The 19,507-nt window shown below is 40.7% G+C and overlaps 1 protein-coding gene across 4 annotated transcripts in view; it reads left to right on the top strand.

Annotated features, from left to right (window-relative positions):
• Nucleotides 1–19,507, top strand: part of LOC310996419 (unconventional myosin-Ic-like) — an 80,009-nt gene that overhangs the window by 57,655 nt on the left and 2,847 nt on the right. For all 4 annotated transcript variants that reach the window (XM_083985808.1, XM_083985810.1, XM_083985811.1 and 1 more), the window contains 24 exons: nucleotides 625–735; nucleotides 1,665–1,736; nucleotides 1,877–1,999; nucleotides 2,547–2,620; nucleotides 3,344–3,449; nucleotides 5,521–5,601; nucleotides 6,571–6,662; nucleotides 6,776–6,870; nucleotides 7,969–8,015; nucleotides 8,135–8,215; nucleotides 9,271–9,376; nucleotides 10,801–10,918; nucleotides 11,752–11,865; nucleotides 12,669–12,745; nucleotides 13,088–13,156; nucleotides 13,250–13,334; nucleotides 14,130–14,289; nucleotides 14,815–14,898; nucleotides 15,431–15,524; nucleotides 16,117–16,172; nucleotides 16,274–16,409; nucleotides 17,512–17,582; nucleotides 17,776–17,873; nucleotides 18,014–18,113. In XM_083985808.1, the coding sequence (XP_083841934.1) occupies nucleotides 625–735; nucleotides 1,665–1,736; nucleotides 1,877–1,999; nucleotides 2,547–2,620; nucleotides 3,344–3,449; nucleotides 5,521–5,601; nucleotides 6,571–6,662; nucleotides 6,776–6,870; nucleotides 7,969–8,015; nucleotides 8,135–8,215; nucleotides 9,271–9,376; nucleotides 10,801–10,918; nucleotides 11,752–11,865; nucleotides 12,669–12,745; nucleotides 13,088–13,156; nucleotides 13,250–13,334; nucleotides 14,130–14,289; nucleotides 14,815–14,898; nucleotides 15,431–15,524; nucleotides 16,117–16,172; nucleotides 16,274–16,409; nucleotides 17,512–17,582; nucleotides 17,776–17,873; nucleotides 18,014–18,113 (2,250 nt within the window). The remainder of the gene's footprint in view (nucleotides 1–624; nucleotides 736–1,664; nucleotides 1,737–1,876; nucleotides 2,000–2,546; nucleotides 2,621–3,343; nucleotides 3,450–5,520; nucleotides 5,602–6,570; nucleotides 6,663–6,775; nucleotides 6,871–7,968; nucleotides 8,016–8,134; nucleotides 8,216–9,270; nucleotides 9,377–10,800; nucleotides 10,919–11,751; nucleotides 11,866–12,668; nucleotides 12,746–13,087; nucleotides 13,157–13,249; nucleotides 13,335–14,129; nucleotides 14,290–14,814; nucleotides 14,899–15,430; nucleotides 15,525–16,116; nucleotides 16,173–16,273; nucleotides 16,410–17,511; nucleotides 17,583–17,775; nucleotides 17,874–18,013; nucleotides 18,114–19,507) is intronic.

Genomic DNA, 19,507 nt, shown 5'->3' with positions numbered 1-19,507 from the left:
GTCTGGGCTCAGGTCCAGAGCTTTTTAGATCTGACTGCTGCTCACACAGCGGAGAGAGAGCAGGTGTGTGTGTGTGTGTGTGTGTGTGCGAGCATCAGTGTGTATATGTGTGTGTTTCTATCCTGTTCAGTTCTCTGAGCTAAGTTTACTCTTCTATTCTTATTCTTATCTTCCACTCAGCACTAACTTCATCTTCTTCTCTTCACCTTTGCTCCCCCTCCCTCCTCCTCCCCCTCCCTCCTCCTCCTCCTCCTCCTCCCTCCTCCTCCTCCTCCTCCCTCCTCCTTCTCTTCCTCCTCCTCCTCCTCCTCCTCTTCTTCCTCCTCCTCCTCCCTCCTCCTCCTCCTTCCTCCTACTCCTCCTCCTCCTCCTCCTCCTCCTCCTTCCTCCTACTCCTCCTCCTCCTCCTCCTCCTCCTCCTCCTCCCCCTCCCTCCTCCTCCTCCTCCTCCTCCTCCTCCTCCTCCTCCCCCTCCCTCCTCCTCCTCCTCCTCCTCCCTCCTCCTCCTCCTCCTCCCTCCTCCTTCTCTTCCTCCTCCTCCTCCTCTTCTTCCTCCTCCTCCTCCCTCCTCCTCCTCCTTCCTCCTACTCCTCCTCCTCCTCCTCCTCCTCCCTCTCCGTGCAGGAGCTGTTGAACATCATCGCCAGTGTGCTCCACCTGGGCAACGTGCAGTACGGCAGCGAGGAGGGAAACGCCTGCATCACCTCAGACACACAGATCAAGTACCTGTCCAGGGTGAGACACCTGATCAAACCTATTGATCATTGATCAGGCTGATCGCTGATAGACGGAGGCTCAGATAACTGAAGCTCCAACACATTTAGCTTTGATCAGTGAGGCTGTTTACAGACACTGAAGTCGTTATATTTCTATCCTGCATTTTAGATAGAGATAGATAAGATAGATAATTTATTAGTACAGACTCTGGGTCCAGTTAGTTATTTTATTTTATTTTATTACATTTTTATTGTTTTTTATATTTTATCATATTTTATTGTGTTTTTATCTTTGAATATTGCTATATTTTATTGTTGTTATCTTTATGCATTAGTCTCCACGTCATTCTTATTGTTTCACTTCATATATATATATATATATACACTTTTCCAATCAAAATGTATATATATATATATATATATATATATATATATATATAGCTATATAGATAAAAGTCACAGCAGCATCATTATTCTCTGCTGCACCTGCACAGGTGAGCTCAGGTCACCCTTCTTCACCATGACAACCAAAACTCTCTTTTATATAAATATACAGTATGTAATACCTTCTTAACCCGTTAGGTGACCATATTTGACTCTGTGCAGCTTTCATACTGTCATTTTTGGTTTTGAATATTTCGCGTTGCAGGATTTTATTAATTTGATTTATTTTTTCTTTGGTTGTGACGTCGCTGTTTTCTCTCTAGTTTTGATCTATCAAATCAAATCTTAGTGTTTTGAATTATATTTATCTATACAAGCACCTATGTACTACTATAGCAGTAGTATTATCATCATGTTCCCGGAGCTACCGACCTCTATCCCAGTTTCACATGATGTCACCCCACTGTTTTCATGCCTGAGTTAAGTTGTTATTGTGTGTCTGTGGTGTGTGTTAATAATGCTGTTGTTGTTGTTGTTGTTGTTGTTGTTGTTGTTGTTGTACAGTTGTTAGGGGTGAACGGAGCCGTGCTGACGGAGGCGCTCACACACAAGAAGATAATCGCCAAAGGAGAGGAGGTGAGCTGCTGCTCTTCTGTAATGTCTGTAAATTAAAGGGTACTTACACTGTAACTGCCCCGCTCAACTCTGTACCACCGTCATTGTGTGTGTGTCTGTGTGTGTGTTTGTGTGTGTTTGTGTGTCTGTGTGTGGTGCAGCTGATGAGCCCTCTGAACCTGGAGCAGGCATCGTCGGCTCGTGACGCTCTGTCCAAGGCCGTGTACGGACGCACCTTCACCTGGCTGGTGAACAAGATCAACGCCTCGCTGGCAGCATACAAGGTACACACATATATATATATATATATACATACATACATACATACATATACACATACACACACACGCACACACACACACACACACACTCCACTGTAAGGACAGACCATGTTGATGCCTCTTGCTCGTTCTGTTGCAGCACGGCGCCCCCTTGTGGACGTTTACCAGCTCATTACATGAACACAACTCAACATTTTATTATATGAAATAACAAAATAATAATTTAATGTTTCTACAAATTTAATTTCTCTCATTTATTACAAGTCAGAGTTTAGATATTATAATCAATATAAACTAAATAAACCTACTAAATATAGAATTTCCTACTTTTACATCTAAAGAGAAGTTTTATGTTATTTTATTTAATCATAATCTAAATTTATTTCTCAGTTTGAATCAAACATTGTGACTTTTCTTTTTACATAATATATACTTATACGTGTATGTGCATATTATTTTATTATTTTAGTATATTAATATTCAGTGAACTCTGTAGAGTTTCTCCTTCTATGGATAATTAAAGTTAAGTTTCCCTCTGTGTCTCTGACAGGACGACTCCTATAAGAATTACTCCGTCATCGGCCTGTTGGACATCTACGGCTTCGAGGTCTTCCAGCACAACAGGTATACTTATTGATTATTGATTAGTACTGATAAAATCTAGATGTTTGCACTGAACTCCCAAAGCTATGAAAATGAAATATAATGTGTGAATTAAAGGAGCAACGTGACTCATGTTGATGTGAAAACCTGTTACAGTTGAACTCAGCTTCTTTATTTAGTTTCAATTTAACAAAATCTTCATTTATGTGTTTTATTTTTAAATTGTGATCACATAGAATTTTATTTCACAGTTTTTATTGATTATCTGTGTACAACAGTTTATCCTGCTGCCCAGACAGATCACGTTAATCATTATTTTATAATTGTCAGTTCTGTCTGTTCTTGTTGTTGTTGCTTTTATATCAATTATTATGTGACAATGGCGTCAGGTCGCAGATGTTTAACAGCTGTTGTTTCTTGAATAAACAGATGATGATGATGATGATGATGATGATGATGATGATGATGATGATGATGATGATGATGATCTATTATTCTACCTCCATTATTAACATTAATGTTAATATTAGTTTAGTTAACAATGAATCTTTTGTTACGTTTCTTTTTGATAATAATGAATTCAACACAAACATGAAGTGAATTTCTGATCTGAACATAAACTCTTGGACCTCGTCACTAATATGTCTCTAAAACCCAATCAGCATGAATCTTCACCTGTTATTGATCCTGTGTGGTGTTGTTGTTGTTTTGTATTGATTGTGTGTTTGTTTCCTGTGTTTTCAGCTTTGAACAGTTTTGCATCAACTACTGTAACGAGAAGCTGCAGCAGCTTTTCATCGAGCTCACACTCAAGTCTGAGCAGGAGGAGTACGAGGCCGAGGGCATCACGGTCAGAGCACACACACACACACACACACACACACACACACACACACACACACACACACACACACACACATATCTGTTTATTACTGCTTTTATCTTACCCGTACCTTCTTTTATTGAGATAAGACAAGACATTAATTGATCCCACGTATGGAAAATGAACTTGTCACAATAGCAGAAGTATAAAAAACAAAAGTAAAAATATAATTATCTGCAGTTTTATGCAAATATATGAAAGAATATACAGCGATAAGATATTGTACAGTCTGGACTTAAGAATTCATATAGAGAAGGTAAATACAAAATAGTGTTGTAAAAACAAACACATATAGGCATAAACACAACTTGTGTGTGTGTGTGTGTGTGTGTGTGTGTGTTTGAATTGAATAAAGAGTGCAGGTTATCACAGAGGAACATTAGATGATTTTGGTGCTGTACAGTCTGATTATATCTATTATTATTTAATTTAAATTCATCACTGTTGTTCTTCATGGTCTGACTTCTGGTCGTCAGGTTCTTGTGTTGCCTGGTGTTTAGTTGTTTGATGTCAAATCTCTTTGTTAAACCTGATTTTAATTAGTTTTTTTAGTTCTTATCTGTGTTGTTTTGTCTTCATTTAGAAAAGAGTTAAAGTTGGTTCCAGCTCCTCATGTGATTGTCACCGTTTAGTGACACAACACCAGTTGTGTTTTCAGAAGTGGAACTGATAATTGATTCATCATCCAGCTGTTTCCACACTGAGTCATTCACAGTGAGGGATTAAATATGAATGGGTCTACTTTTATACTGTGGAGTGGAGAATATTATTTATTTTATTATTAAAGGGATAGTCCAACATTTTGGCAAATTGGCCCATTGCCATAATCCCTATAATCATAGCAGTAGGTTTGTTACCTTTAATTGTCGGTGCAAGCTATTTTTAGAACGGCGGAGCAGAGCCGCGAGCTGCTCAGAGCTACGCTACGGAGGCTAATGGGATTTCTTTTACCCTCATCAAACTCATCAAGTACACAATCCAACAACTACAAAAAGCTCTGGTGGACAAGTTGTGACCTGCACATTCACCACGCTATGAGATAAAAAACAGAACAATAGAGATGGAGTTGTCATGAAGGTAAATGCAGAGACTGCTTGCTGAAAAACCTCTAAAACAACTCTGTCTGGTAACGTTCTGTTATTATCACATAGCGTGGTGAATGTGCAGGTCACAACTTGTCCACCAGAGCGTTTTGGAGTTGTTGGATTGTGTATTTGATGAGTTTGATGAGGGACAGGGGACCTGTACCGTTCACCTCCACTAGCTCATGTCTCTGCCCCGCAGATCTCAAAACAACATGCACCGATTTAAGTCTTTAATCTACCAATACCGATTTCCCTTTCAGTCATTCTTATTCTTAATATCTTCGGTCAGTTTTTTCTTTCTCTTAAGTGTAATTACTTGTTTTAATTTTTCTATTCTAGAGCTTTGTAACAAAATCATTTCCCTCTGAGGATCAATAAAGTGATTCTGACTTTGATCAGGAGTCACTTCGGCCTGTTGCTGCGCCGTTATTCAAGTCACATCTGGAGCATCTGTAGGAGGAGACGGTGTCTGACAGCAGACGCGTCTTCATTTGTGTTTTCTTGTGTTTTTATTGCTTTGTTTTGTGCGTCTTGAGAACAGCGGCTCTTTGTCGTGGCTCTGATGTGAATGCACTGGTCAGACTGGGCTGACTGGGACAAACCAGGCTGTGGGAGAAGGTCAAAGAGCCCTTTATGATCTGACGTGAGCTCAGTGGGCTCAGAGAGTCAGGGTGGAAAAAACATCAACTAATAAGTGCTGCACTCAGCCTGTGTGTTTACTGTGTGTGTGTGTTCACATGTGAGTGGGTGAGCAGTGTGTGTATGTGTGCGTGTGTGTGTGAGCCCTGGGATTCCAGTAATTCTTCAGCTGACTGACTTTACGCTCGTTAAACAGCTGAGCTCAGATTTACAGTCTGTGGTTAATGAATTGATTAATTAATTAATTAACACCTCTGATCTGGGTTCAGTTTCTAAAGCTAATGTTGTTAATGTTGGTGTTTGTTTGTTGACAGTGGGAGCCGGTGCAGTACTTCAACAACAAGATCATCTGTGACCTGGTGGAGGAGAAGTTCAAAGGCATCATCTCCATCCTGGTGAGGAGGCGCTGGCCCTTCAAAATAAAACACACAGTTCAACGTCTACTACAGTCTGACTTTAACATGACTTATATTTCATATTTTGTCCAAAGTCACATGATCCAACCAGGAAGTTCAGTTTTATTTGATGGAGTTAGTTCATAACAAACATTATCTCAAGGTTTTTTTTTAACATGTTGAAGTCAAGATCTTTAATTTTATTATAGAGACAAACCCACAAAATGATAACAGTTCATTTATTGTCACAACAATAAATCATATAAGAGCAGTTTAGCTTTCAGACTCAGTAAACAAACGAGAGCTTTAATGGGTGTCTGTGGTAAGAATTTTAATAATGGAAGGATCCAGACTTCCTGTTTCCTTCTGTTTTAAGCTACGCTAACAGCTAACGGCCCCCTGGCTCCAGCTTCATGTCCTCATAGACATTAAATCCAATAACTGAATAATTAGCCAATAGTCCTCATCTTTACATAAACACAACACACTTTTTTTGCAATGATCCTTTCAAATATCGGGTTCAAACACTTGTGATTAATCTGTATTAAAGGCTCAACATTTTAACAATAAATACATTTAATTACTCTAAATGTCCTCATCGCAGCTCTTCGGTAAAAAGAAGGAAAAAAAAGGAAAATGTTAATAGCAAAAATTACAATAACCAGAAACAGGTGAAAATCCTCAAATGAATAATTCTCCGCCGTGTTTTCCTTCAGTGTTGTGTAGCTCAAACCTCTAGAGATGAGATGAAAACACAAACTGAATGAACGCTTAGATTATTTTTCTGTAGAGGATCAATAACCAATGACAGGACGTAATTTCTGCAGAGTTTGAAAAAGCAAAACAAGTCTGAACATCGGTTCTTATTGATCAACATAGACACGGCAGTAGATTATAAACCACTTTATTATATTATATTATAGTCAGTGTGATGGTGTTTGAGATGTTTGTTCGCTCCGTCTCTTTCAGGACGAGGAGTGTCTTCGACCTGGAGACGCCAGTGACATCACGTTCCTGGAGAAGCTGGAGGACACGGTGGGAGGACACGCCCACTTTGTCACGTGAGTTTGATGTGACGCTGCTGTCGTCTGTAAAAACTGTAAAAACTTCATCTGTTAAACAGTTTGTGTCTGGTTTTTGCCTCCTAACGCCGTGTGTGTGTTTTTACCTGCAGTCACAAACTGGCCGATGGAAAAACCCGGAAGGTGATGGGCCGCGACGAGTTCAGGCTGCTGCACTACGCAGGAGAGGTCAACTACAACGTCAACGGTGTGTGTTTCATTTTTATGTAGCCGTAAATGAGCAGATGTTTTGTTTAGCAAATCTAGTTTTGCATTTTCAAAATAAAAGCGCATCATAACGCTGTCGGACAGTAACTGATTTACATCGAAGCAGAGTCTGTGTCACTTCCTGTGGATTTAAATGGACAGAAACACGCCACAGAGTCAAATGAGAGGATCGTTTATTATGGTCTGGTCGCCGTTCACTCACCTGTGACTGTGTGAGCTCATTAAAGATCCAATAATTGATTAGAAATCAGAAGGAAAAGATCTTAACTCCTGATTAAAACCGCTTCTTTTTATTTTCTGTGTCGATTTGGTGTAAACAAGTGTAAACAAACAAAGTTGCTGTTTCACTGATTGTCTCCGTAGTAACATTAAACTTCCTGTTTACATCCGTCATCACAGAAACAGCAGGTTCATCCTTCAAACAGAGGAAGTTGCACAACACATCTGTTTGTCAAGTTTTTATTCAATAATGAGTTTCATAAAGTCTCAACAGCAACATGATCCATAAACCGACTGCAGCTCTGATATATTCATATATTACTATAACTACACAGTAGAAAACAGAGTTCAGTTCAGTCTGATTGAGTTTAAAATGCAGTGAATCTCACACTGTTCTGTGTCAACCACTGGGGAAATAAAATTATACACAATTGTAGAACAACTGTGACATTTTGCACGACACAAATTAAATTAAGAAGACATTTTCTCCTCCTACAACCAGACTACAATACAGCAGTGTTTAGTTTGTCACTAGTATACTGATGTTAGACACCTACAAACACAGGCTGCAGTGATTCAATCACACATAGACGGAGTTATAAACATTTTAACTAGTTCTAATATGAAGTGTTTGTTTTATTTAATGCTTTAATTTGTGGTTTTACTTTGTAAAGGTAAAATGTGTTTGTAGTTGGAGCCGTGCACCTTGAATTTCTGTAGAGTTTTACCAAAACAATCAGAAAACACTGTAAAAACAATAAACAAGATCAGATTTAATTGGATTCAGTTAATAAAATTGTATTTTTGCAACATCAGTGGGAAAAATAACAAGTTAAATCTTCTTTTTTCTCTTCGTCAGGATTTCTGGACAAAAACAACGACCTGCTCTTCAGGAACCTGAAAGAGGTGAGAACAGAGGAACCAGAGCCGTGACGATCGATCGATGTGATCGGAGGCAGCGTCAGGATAATTAGTGGCACTGGTGATTGACAGGTGTGTGTTTGTGTGTATTTGTGTGTGTGCAGGTCATGTGTATGTCGGAGAACAAGATCCTGACGCAGTGTTTCGACCGAGAGGAGCTGAGCGACAAGAAACGTCCAGATACGGTGAGACACCTGACCGCCTGTGTGTGTGTGTGTGTGTGTGTGTGTGTAACCATAAAATACCTTATGGAAACAGTAACATTCGATTAAATATCATGAATATCGATAAAAAGTTAATACGGTCGATCTCATCGGATTTTCTCTTGATCGATACAACGTTACTGCAACAAATGCTGATGGAAACAGTTCTTGGTTGGATAAATGTGAGTTGTGACTTGAAGTCGTAACTTACGAGTTCAAAAGCCTGCCTGGAACGCGGCACTAGTATAACTTATAACTAGTATAACAATATTTATTTATATTGGCCGGCGTGCATATGGCTCAGTGGTTTCCAGGCAACGCCTTGGCCTGTGCGCAGCCCTACCTACCTCCGATAATCGGTAAAGATGGAGGATGGGCGTTCTTCTTCTGTTTTGCGATTTAGAAGAAAAATGAATGGAAACACCTTAAATTGCAAGAAAACAATTCGACACAAAACAGCACATAACGTCATTACGCACGGCTTTTTATTGGATTTACAGTAAAGGTCTGAGATTTGCATTCCTATTTTTATTGATATTTAGGTAATTTGATTGCCAAGTGGATGGAAACATGGTTTGTGTGTCTCTGTGTGTAAGTAATCAAACTGTCATGATACACACTACTGACATACTTTCCCACAGCTAAACAAACACTGGTGTGTTTCCCTCCTCGGTGCTGAGTGGGCAGAGCTGACGGGGATTCTCTGCAGCCTCCCACTGTCTGAGGAATGCCCTGACACTTGTGTGCCCTTCACACACTCACACACACACACACACACACACACACAGACTTGAACAGGGTGCTGTCACAGGCTGGTGAGTTTCAGCCTCCCAGTCGTCCACACTGGTCCCAGTGTTCAGTCTGCAGCGCTGGGCCGCTCCTCTGTTTACGTAGCTCGTAGCTCTTAGCTCATCGTCTCTGTCCTCTCGCCGCTCGTCTCCTCGGTTACCGACCTCCATCCTCTCCATCACCTCCGTCCTCCTGAACCTCAACCTCTCTTTCTCTCTCTCCTGTTGATCTGTGTCTGCCCCCCTCAGGCAGCCACCCAGTTCAAAGCCAGTCTGGCGAAGCTCATGGAGATCCTCATGTCGAAGGAGCCGTCGTACGTTCGCTGCATCAAACCCAATGACTCCAAACAAGCAGGTAAGAAACTCAGGACTTCATCTGACTCACTGGAGTTCACACTGACACATCACCGGACTCCATGATGTCATACTGTAGCGCTGTTCGGTTTGTTAGGATCCCCATCAGCCGTTACTCCATCATGGGAGCAATGCCTGTTCTTCCTGGGTTCGCACACATACAACTACATGTGTAGTAACAAAAACCTACAGAGTAAAAACAACCTGAAACCAAACTACAATTATTAAGATATTGAAAGAAATAGTTAAACAATTTGCAAATACACAAAACAATACTTACACACAAGCACTGTATTGATGTTTATCAGTAGTTTACATGGCAACAGTGGTTTTGTGTCTGACTGATTGTGATTCCTTGTTGCAGTGACTTATTTGTCTTATAAGGAGCTTATGTTGTGATATTTGGAAAAACAATTGTTGTGAAGCAATTTGATGAACTATGAAACTTTATGCCACACTTTGACTTTTTGCATATTTACAATTCAACATGTTGTATCACACAGAAGCTACAGGCCAAACACACATAACATGAATGTCAAGAAGACAAAACTGAAACCTTAATTTATATTGAATCACTGCTGAAACCTAAAATTGACACTTGATAACATTGAATTTATAGCATCAGCTGATTTAGCATTGATTCAACAATTTCTTCAGCTCATTCAGCATTGCTCCAGCAATAGCATTCAGTTCCTTTCAGAATTTACACGCATTTTCTGCAGGAAATGCTTTTTTTTCTAGTTATCTCTGATGTCTGCGTTAAATTAAAGATGCAATAATTGATTAGAAATCGGAGGGGGAAAAGATCTTAACTCCAGAAGTGACCTGATCTGGAAACAGCAGCTGATTAAAGCTGGTTCTTTTTATATTCTGTCATGATTCACTGACTGGCTCAATAGTAACATTAAACGTTACGTTTTTATATCCGTCATCACAGAAACAGCAGGTTTATCCTCCAAACATTTTATTTTGAAAAGCTGCCATATTTGACCAGCCCACTGTTTCTCCCTCCCAGCGTAAAGTTACTGTGTCATTGTTGTTGTTGTTGTCATCTGCTGCTCTTTTCTCAGTGTCACTTTTATGCAACGGTTCTCGTAGCAGCAGCTTAAGCAGCTTTCACACTTCAGTCGTTTCCCAGAAACCTCACGTTAATCATCATGAGCTTCGACTAATTCCAGTCCAAACAGTTTGTTTTCGGCTGCGGTGAAGCTCGGCTCGTCAGTTTATCGGCCGGCTCTTTGTTTCCCTCCACAGTCGCTCCTTTGTCGACTCCACACTGCGTCTCTGTCCCTCGCCACTCCCACTCCCACTGTTTAGCATTTACTGGTTTTCTCTGGTTCATTTTACCCGACACATCATCACTGTATTTATTTGTTTATTTATTTGTTTCTGACCCTGCTCTCCCTCTGCTCCTCGCTCCCCCAGGTCGGTTCGACGAGGTTCTGATCCGCCACCAGGTGAAGTACCTGGGGCTGATGGAGAACCTGAGGGTGCGGAGGGCCGGCTTCGCCTACCGACGGCGCTACGAGGTCTTCCTCCAGAGGTGATACGTCACACACAGGCCAGATGTTCTCCAGATGTGGCGTCAACATCAACCACAGACACACAACAATAACCACACTGACTGAGTTTTTAGTTCATTATCAGTTATTAAAGATTCAGATTAAGTCTCTAGTTCAGGGTTTTTACCTGATACTTAAGTGATATCAAAGATATTTTAATCACTTTTTTTTTCTTTTTTTACTTAATTTTAATTAAGTTTTTTCTCATCAGCAACATGACACATACATTTCCTTAAATTTACATTTTTCCCTTTTACAGCTGCTCATAATCTTTACACTTACTATATTCAAGGACTGTGTAAGAAAACAGGAACCAGAGACTTAATCCATTGATCAGTTTTAATGATGATGATCAGTTTTCTGCTGATCGATCAGGACAATTCATTGACTCATGCTGCAGCTCCGAGTTATAAACCGTTTGAACACTTTTAAAGAACACTTTTTTTCTCTCTCCTATCATCAGATTTGACTCTTTATCCAGTGTGTTCAGATTCAGATTCATATTTACTTTATTTTTCCCCGGAGGGAAATTTTTCTTTGTTACAAACGCTTGAATTGTAAGAGAAATCAAGACAAAGTGAGATATACATAGATACATAAAATTACTAAAATAAAAGCAGAATAAGAACAGAATAAAAACAGAAAAATAATATAAACATGTTCTTGGCGTTAAGTATACTCAGTGAATAGCTTGATAGCAATCCGCAGTTATGATTTCCTGTGTCGCTCTGTAGTGCAGCGTGAGTATAATGGTCTATTACTGAGTGTTCACCTGTAATTATGTGTGTTTATGTGTATTTGTGTGTGTGTGCAGGTATAAGTCTCTGTGTCCGGACACGTGGCCCAACTGGCAGGGGAAACTGTCTGATGGAGTGGCCACACTGGTCAAACACCTGGGGTACAAGCCAGAGGAGTACAAACTGGGCAGGTCAGCAACACACAAACACAGAGATTAGTATTATTAGAGTTATTAATGATAATGTGATAATAGCAGATTAACACAAATTCTGGTACCTGTTTAATTTACAGGCTGTTAATTACATGACAATGTCAAGAAATAGCCAAGAAATAACAATTAATTGCGTCATAATGTCTATAAATAGCCTAGAAATAACGGTCAGTTTCAAAGTAATGTTGAGAAATATAGCCAAGAAATAACAATTGATTGTGTAGAACTAGCCCAGAAATATTGATCAATTGCAAGGACTTGGCAGAGAAAAATTCTGGCCTTTCCCAAATTCAAAACATGAAAAGCATGTGTAATCTTTGGCCTTGATGAAAAACATGAAACTGACCGTTATTTCTTCTAGGCTATTTCTAGACATTATCACGTAATTAGCGGCCTGGTTACCTAGATCCCTTTTAACTCCTTTATTTTTCTGAAGTGTGATTAACACACATTCTGTTATTTTGACCTTTGACCTTTAGCTGCAGTCTCAGACTAAACCGTCTCTGTAATAACAGTTTCCATTCAAATGGAGCCGTCATGTTTTTATCTGAGCAGATTGTTTAAGTTGAGGCCTTCGAGTGTCTCTGGACATCATTGGTTATTGTTAATGGTTCATGTATCATAAAGTTCCATTCACATAAAGCCACACATTATTAAACACCTGCAAGGTTTTCATTTTGAACAAGATTTAGAGCAAGGACAAGATGGTATTTATCCTGTGTACTAGAAAATCTTCTGTACAAATAAAAACCTGTAATTAATTTTCATGTTTTTCTGTCCAGATCCAAAATCTTCATCCGTTTCCCAAAGACCTTGTTTGCCACAGAGGACGCGCTAGAGACCAGGAAACACAGTCTGGGTACGAGTCACGGCTGACTGGACCATTGATCTTTTTATTATCATCTTATCAAATGTTGTAGCAAAATCTGCTACAAATCGCAGTCGACTCCTGCACTTGCTAATAGGCCTCTGTCATTCCCTATTGATTAACTGTTTTATTGTATTGTATTGTATTGTATTATATTGAATTTTTCTGTGTAATTTGTATAACCTTGTTTTCACTTTTAGCACTCCCCTCCCCCTTCCCCTTCAGGCTGCACTTGAAAATAAGAATTTTGTTCTTAATTTGCTCGCCTGGTTAAATAAAGGTTAAATAAAATGTTTCTATCCGTGTCTCCCGTCGCCGTTTCTCTCCTCACAGCCACGAAGCTGCAGGCGGGATGGAGAGGATACAGCCAGAAGTCCAAGTTCCAGAAGCTCCGAACCTCAGGTGAGACAGACAACGTCCTCGTCTTCGTCCTCACTTCTCCACTCACAGTTTGTTTGGTTGTTGGAGTTTTAATGTCTCTAATCCACTCCGCAGCCATCGCCATCCAGGCCTGGTGGAGGGGGATCCTGGCCCGGAGGAGGGCGCAGCGCCGGCGTCAGGCCGCTGATACAATCCGCAGGTACAGAAGACGCAGCCGCCGCCATGTTTGTTTTCTAATCAGTGTCGTGTTGTGATGATTGTGTGAAGTTAACCGAGTATAATAATAAGATTTATTTATTTATTTGTCATTGTGCATTTACAACGAAATAGTGTCGGAGCAAAAACCTCCAGATGCTTAAAACAAGAGAGAAAGAGAGAAAGGAAGAAGAAAAGCATTTTTAAATTTACAGAAATAATTTAAAGTGCTTAGACCATTATACAATACAAACATATACACATTATAGTAAAAATAAAATGCAGATTGAATCTCTCTATAAATAGTAGTTGCAGTTATACATAAAAAGTGACAGGTCCTGAGGTGTGTATGGTCGACTTCACTAAGGTGTATGTATATAACTTACAGTAACCTATATAATAATAACTTTATTTATATGGCACCTCTAAAGAACACAACACACCTGTGGCAAAAGCAACATATAGAGACACAAGACATAAAAACCATAAGAGATGGACCGAACAATTAAAATGCAGGAAGTAGTTAATTAGATCAAATACATAAAAGGGGGATATACATGATAAAAGGAGATGAGATGCGATACAATAAGATAAAGGAGGGCGGGATAAGATAAAAGAGTTCAAACAGAAGAAGGCGTAAAAGAAGGGAGCATGGGTTCATTAAATTGGAAATAAAAATGACAGGAAAACAAGAAGAAGACATCACATAGGAGCAAGTCTGTAAACGTGGGTTTTAAGAAGTGATTTAATAGATGACGTCACTGAGTCCACACGCCTCATACGTTGTTTCCTCCCTCAGGTTCATCAAGGGCTTCATCTACCGCCACAAGGAGCGCTGCCCCGAGAACGAGTACTTCCTGGATTACGTCCGCTACTCGTTCCTCATGAACCTGCACAGGAACCTGCCCAAGAGCGTCCTGGACAAGAGCTGGCCCACGCCGCCAGCTGCTCTCACTGAGGTGCAGACTCGTGTTTCATTAGGATTTAAAGGGGACTTATTATGGAAATATCACTCTTTAAAGGCTCTTTAACATATATTTGGGTGTTTGTTTTGCCTTTTGACCCCCAAAATGTGAGAATTGACAAAACAAATCTGTAATTTTCAGGCTCCTGAGGTTGAAATCCACGTGGTTTCACGAGCTGTTCCCTCAGTTGTCTTCCAGTGATGTAACTAGTTTTGAAATTTGCATAACCCCACCCCTACCTGGGACCAGTAGAAGGGGCGGGGCAAGCAGTGGTTCATTAGCATTTAAAGGGACAGGTACTGAAACCAGCTGTTCTGCTTTGAGAGGATGAAAAGAGCTGCGATGTTTGATCCTTGGGGTATTTTGACTGAAGCATGTCACAGACATGTCTTTAAGACACCTGGGAACTATTGTAATTAGTGGAAAAGGGGCAGAATATGTCTCCTTTAACATTTAAAACATGACTCTATGCAGCAGCCGTGAGCTCAACTCTCTCTGTCTCTCTCTTTGTGTCTTCAGGCGTCGGAGCATTTGCGTAAACTGTGCATGCAGAACATGGTGTGGAGCTACTGCAAGAAGATCAGCCCCGAGTGGAAGCACCAGGTGAGTGGATAGGAGCCTTTCCACTGCAGGACGGACCTGCAGCTCCTGGAGCTTTTACAGTGGCTAAACGAGTCCCTGCCTCGGGTGTAGGTACTCAGATCGGCCCTGAAAAACTCCCGGTGGAGCTTGAGGTTTACTTTGAGCTGATTGGTCGGACTCAACAGGATGTGACACAAGAGAAAGCCTTGAAATCTTAACGGCCATAAAAAAGAGAATAAGTCAATAAAGACGTTTGATAAGTTGACAGGCAACTACGCGGTCACGTGACGAAACAACATTTTTACAACCCACTATTTTTGGAAAGTGACTGTACTGCCAGAAAAACAACAACAGCAGTAAATAATAAGATAAAAACTGCCGCACAACGATCGCGTGTTGATCAAAACTGTTCCACGTCGCCTCAAGAGTCCAGTGTAAACACGGCGGCCAAGCGACAGTCTGGTTCCTCGTTCACTGCCTCCTTCCTTCCTTCCTTCCTTCCTTCCTTCCTTCCTTCCTTTGTTTATTCACTAGTTTGTTTCTGTGTGAGCAGATGGAGCAGAAGATGATCGCCAGCGAGCTCTTCAAGGACAAGAAGGACAACTACCCTCAGAGCGTCCCCAAGCTCTTCGTCAGCACCAGACTCAGTAAGACTCACATCTTCTTCTCATGGCCGTATTATAACCCCCCCAATATAACCCCCTGATTTATCATATAGTTGCAGTGCTGGAATGAAGTAGTTGTCTTTTTACTGATTTCATTTCATTTGCAAGCAACCAAAAGTAGATTTTTAATAATCTGACTGTGTAGCTGGTTGCCGGCAGACTACCTATTAGTGTGTTACTAGTTCATCTGCCTGGTAAGAAATAACCACATGGTGGCAAATGGTGATATGATAAATTAATGAATGAATAAGCGTTAGTCCTGTCAGAATAAAACATGTTAATCACCACAACTGATTAGAATAATGGTGGTAAATGACTAAAATACCTTTTACTACTGTGACGAATATGGGAATGCCAAAATAAAGAGGTAAATTAGTTTTGTCCTTTTATCAGAGTTAAAGACTTTCCACTTTTCCCTTCACTAGACTAAACATGCTGACTTAAAATATCCTTGTATCGTCAGAGGTCGTTACCTCCTCTGATGTTTTACCCAAAGTTACTCCCACGCTTCTTCTACCAAACCTCGTCTTCGGGTTAAAAACCAGATTTTAACGCTGTGTCTCCTCTTGTGCAGACGGAGAAGACATCAACCCCAAGGTGCTGCAGACTCTGGGCAGCGAGAAGATGAAGGTGAGCGGAGCCAAACACAAAACTCATGGACGTTCCTTCATCTGCTGTGTCTTTGTCTGTGACCTTTGACCTTTACACCTCGGTCCCCTGTGTGTCCGCAGTACGCCGTGCCCGTCACCAAGTACGACAGGAAGGGCTACAAGGCGCGGCCTCGCCAGCTGCTGCTCACCAGCAGCAGCGCCGTCATCGTGGAGGAGGCCAAGCTCAAACAGCGCATCGAGTACGGAGCCCTGAAAGGTCAGAGGTCACCGGACACAGCCGTCGAGTTGTCGCTCCTTCTCACTGTTGTGGAAATGTCTCAGTAGCACTTGGAAAGAAAAAAACGCTCAGAAAGACTCGAGGATGAACTGATTTGATTTTGGATCTTGAAGGTCAAGATCGCAGTGACCTCACAACACGTGGTTGTCGCCTAGTTAACGCATTAAATCTGCAGTGGTTTGAGGAAACTTCTTCAGATTTGGTGCAAGTATTTTCTTAAACTCTAGGATGAAGTGATACAGTCAAAGGTCAAAACACGATACTGGCCTTGTGACGGCAGAATCTACAGCTCAAAGGTCAAATGTCACAGGGGCCAAGTAAACACAAACACTCAAGACTAGGGTTTGCAGAGGGGTGGAAATTTTCCAGTAAATTTCCATAAACTTTCCACGCTTAATCTGGGAATTTTGGAAATACTCCAAATTGGAAACTTTCCATGGAATTATGGGAATTTACTGGAATTATTGGGAATTAACTGGTAATTGTGGGGTGATTTAAACAAACATATCATACATCATATCCAAACATAAATGTAAATATTTTTGTTTAGTCATAAGCAGACATCCATGCAAAATAATACAATTTAAAAACATTACATTTCAACAGATTTATTTGTGAGTAGAACTTTAATTCTTGTATGAAGAGCATAGATATTCAAGTGTACTTGCATTAAGCCAAGATTATGCAATGTATTCTCCCTAACTATATTTAAGTTCCCTGTTAAGAGCCAGCCAATTTAATGTAAATTTCGGATTTATTCCCGTATATTCCCGTTAATTCCAATGGAAAGTTTCCACCTTTTTTTGCAACCCTCCTCAAGACTTTATGTTGTGATTTCTATTCTTATTGTTGATCATATGCTCTGTGTTGGACTGGTGGTGGTGGTGTGCAAAGCATCTGGTCCGTCCACTGGGACAGTCTCAGTGTACTTACAGTATGATGTCCACATCATCAAAACATAAAAACTAAACGTAACGTAACACAGAGCAGTGATAACAATATTATCTGGCATTTGGTTCATATTTCGGTTTGACCACAAGGAGCTGGTTCTAGTTGTTAAACCCAAACTGTGCGTCCTCAGGTGTCTCCGTCAGCTCCCTCAGCGACGGCCTGTTCGTTCTGCACGTTCCCAGTGACGACAACAAACAGAAGGTGAGACGGCAACTCATTCACCGGGAATATCTGATGTAGCTGTAGCTCTGTGTGTGTGTGTGTGTGTGTGTGTGTGTGTGTGTGTGTGTGTGTGTGTGTGTGTGTGTGTGTGTGTGTGTGTGTGTGTGTGTGTGTGTGTGTGTGTGTGTGTGTGTGTAAGAGTTTTCACTGTGTGTTGTGTGTTTCCCCTCAGGGAGACGTCGTTCTGCAGAGTGACCACGTGATCGAGACTTTAACCAAGATCGCCATCTGTGCCGACAAAATCAACAGCATCAACATCAACCAGGGCAGGTGAGAGGAGGATGGGCTCGCTGTTAACACACACACACACACACACACACACACACACACACACACACACACACACACACACACACTCTGTGTTGACAGGCTCTGACCCTGTCCTCTGTCCTCTGTCCTCTGTCCTCCAGTATAAAGTTTACAGTGGGTCAGGGGAAGGAGGGGATCATCGACTTCACCCCCGGATCAGAACTACTGGTGGCCAAGGCCAAGAACGGACACTTGTCTGTGGTGAGTGGACGACCACGAACTTAGCTTCAGTCAGTCAAACACAAGACGGTGAAGGGTTCGTAGATAAGTTATATTTGATTCAGCTCCAACTGAGGCAGAAATCCTCAGTTTTACTTGCAGAAAATGTAATTTCAAGCACCAGATTGCAAAGACTAAAGTTAAAACAAATGTGTAACTCTGTGGTGGGTGACATGACAATCCTTAACAGTCAAAGAAAAAAGCTGCACAAATATTTTTCAGTTTAAGAGAATGTATAAGCAAAAAAAAAAAAGGGAAATTATTTTAAAACATGTTATAAAAAAGAATAGTTGTGCATTTTTTATTTATATAGCCTATTGTTGGCTGTAAACCAGTTCATTATTATGGCTTTTCATCTGATGTAGGCGTTTTCTTTTTGTTTGTGTGTTTGTTGGTCTGTTTTAAAAAAGGAGCAGGTGTTACAAGTTCTCTTCATCCTGCTCTTTTCCAATCCCAGGATTGGAATGAAAAAATAAAATGAAAATGAAATGAAAAATTCAATATTTATAAATAAACAAGGATTTGTGATTCCAGTAATTAAGATATTCATTGCAACAGTATTTAAAGCTGCACCGGATCGATGGACTCAGATAATAGTTACAGACAAACATAGGTTAATATTCATCATTTCAGGGTGGACGGTGGCAGCAGGCTGTCGAAAAAAAAGGAGATTGTTAGGTTTCACTCAAAATTGGCGATATAATAATAAATCCACTGGGCTGGAAGTGTGTGACAACAAACACAATGATCACCCAGCTGGTGAACAGACTGAAGCTTGAGCAGCTGCAGAGATGGATATTAGATATTAGATATTAGATCTTATATAACTCCCTCAGGAGCTGGTGGAGAATTAAAAACAGCTAAAATGAGAGAATGACTCATGAGGTGGAGAGAAACATGACGATAGAAAATAACTTTTCATTTCACAGCTTTCAGCACGTTGTCCTGCACCCAAGAGTGGCTAAAAATTAAACATTTATCCCGTTTATCTCCTTTTCACAGTCGGATAATTCGAGGTAAATTAATGCAAAACTGCTGATGCTCGTTCCCGTCGGGGGCAGTTTTTCAGCAAGCAGTCTCTGCATTTACCTTCATGACAACTCCATCTCGTAACGTTCTGTTATTATTTCATAGCGTGGTGAATGTGCAGGTCACAACTTGTCCACCAGAGCGTTTTGGAGTTGTTGGATTGTGCATTTGATGAGTTTGATGAGGGAAACCAAGAAATCCCATTAGCCTCCGTAGCGTAGCTCTGAGCAGCTCGGGGCTCTGCTCCGCTGTTCTAAAAATAGCTTGCACCGACAATTAAAGGTAACGAACCTACTGCTAAAACTATAGGGATTATGGCAATGGGCCTCAGTCAGTTAAAGTCCTCA

The sequence above is a fragment of the Trachurus trachurus genome (genome assembly GCF_905171665.1).
Source record: "Trachurus trachurus genome assembly, chromosome: 13".
Taxonomy (NCBI): Eukaryota; Metazoa; Chordata; class Actinopteri; order Carangiformes; family Carangidae; genus Trachurus; species Trachurus trachurus.
This window is presented reverse-complemented; position numbering and strand designations above follow the sequence as displayed.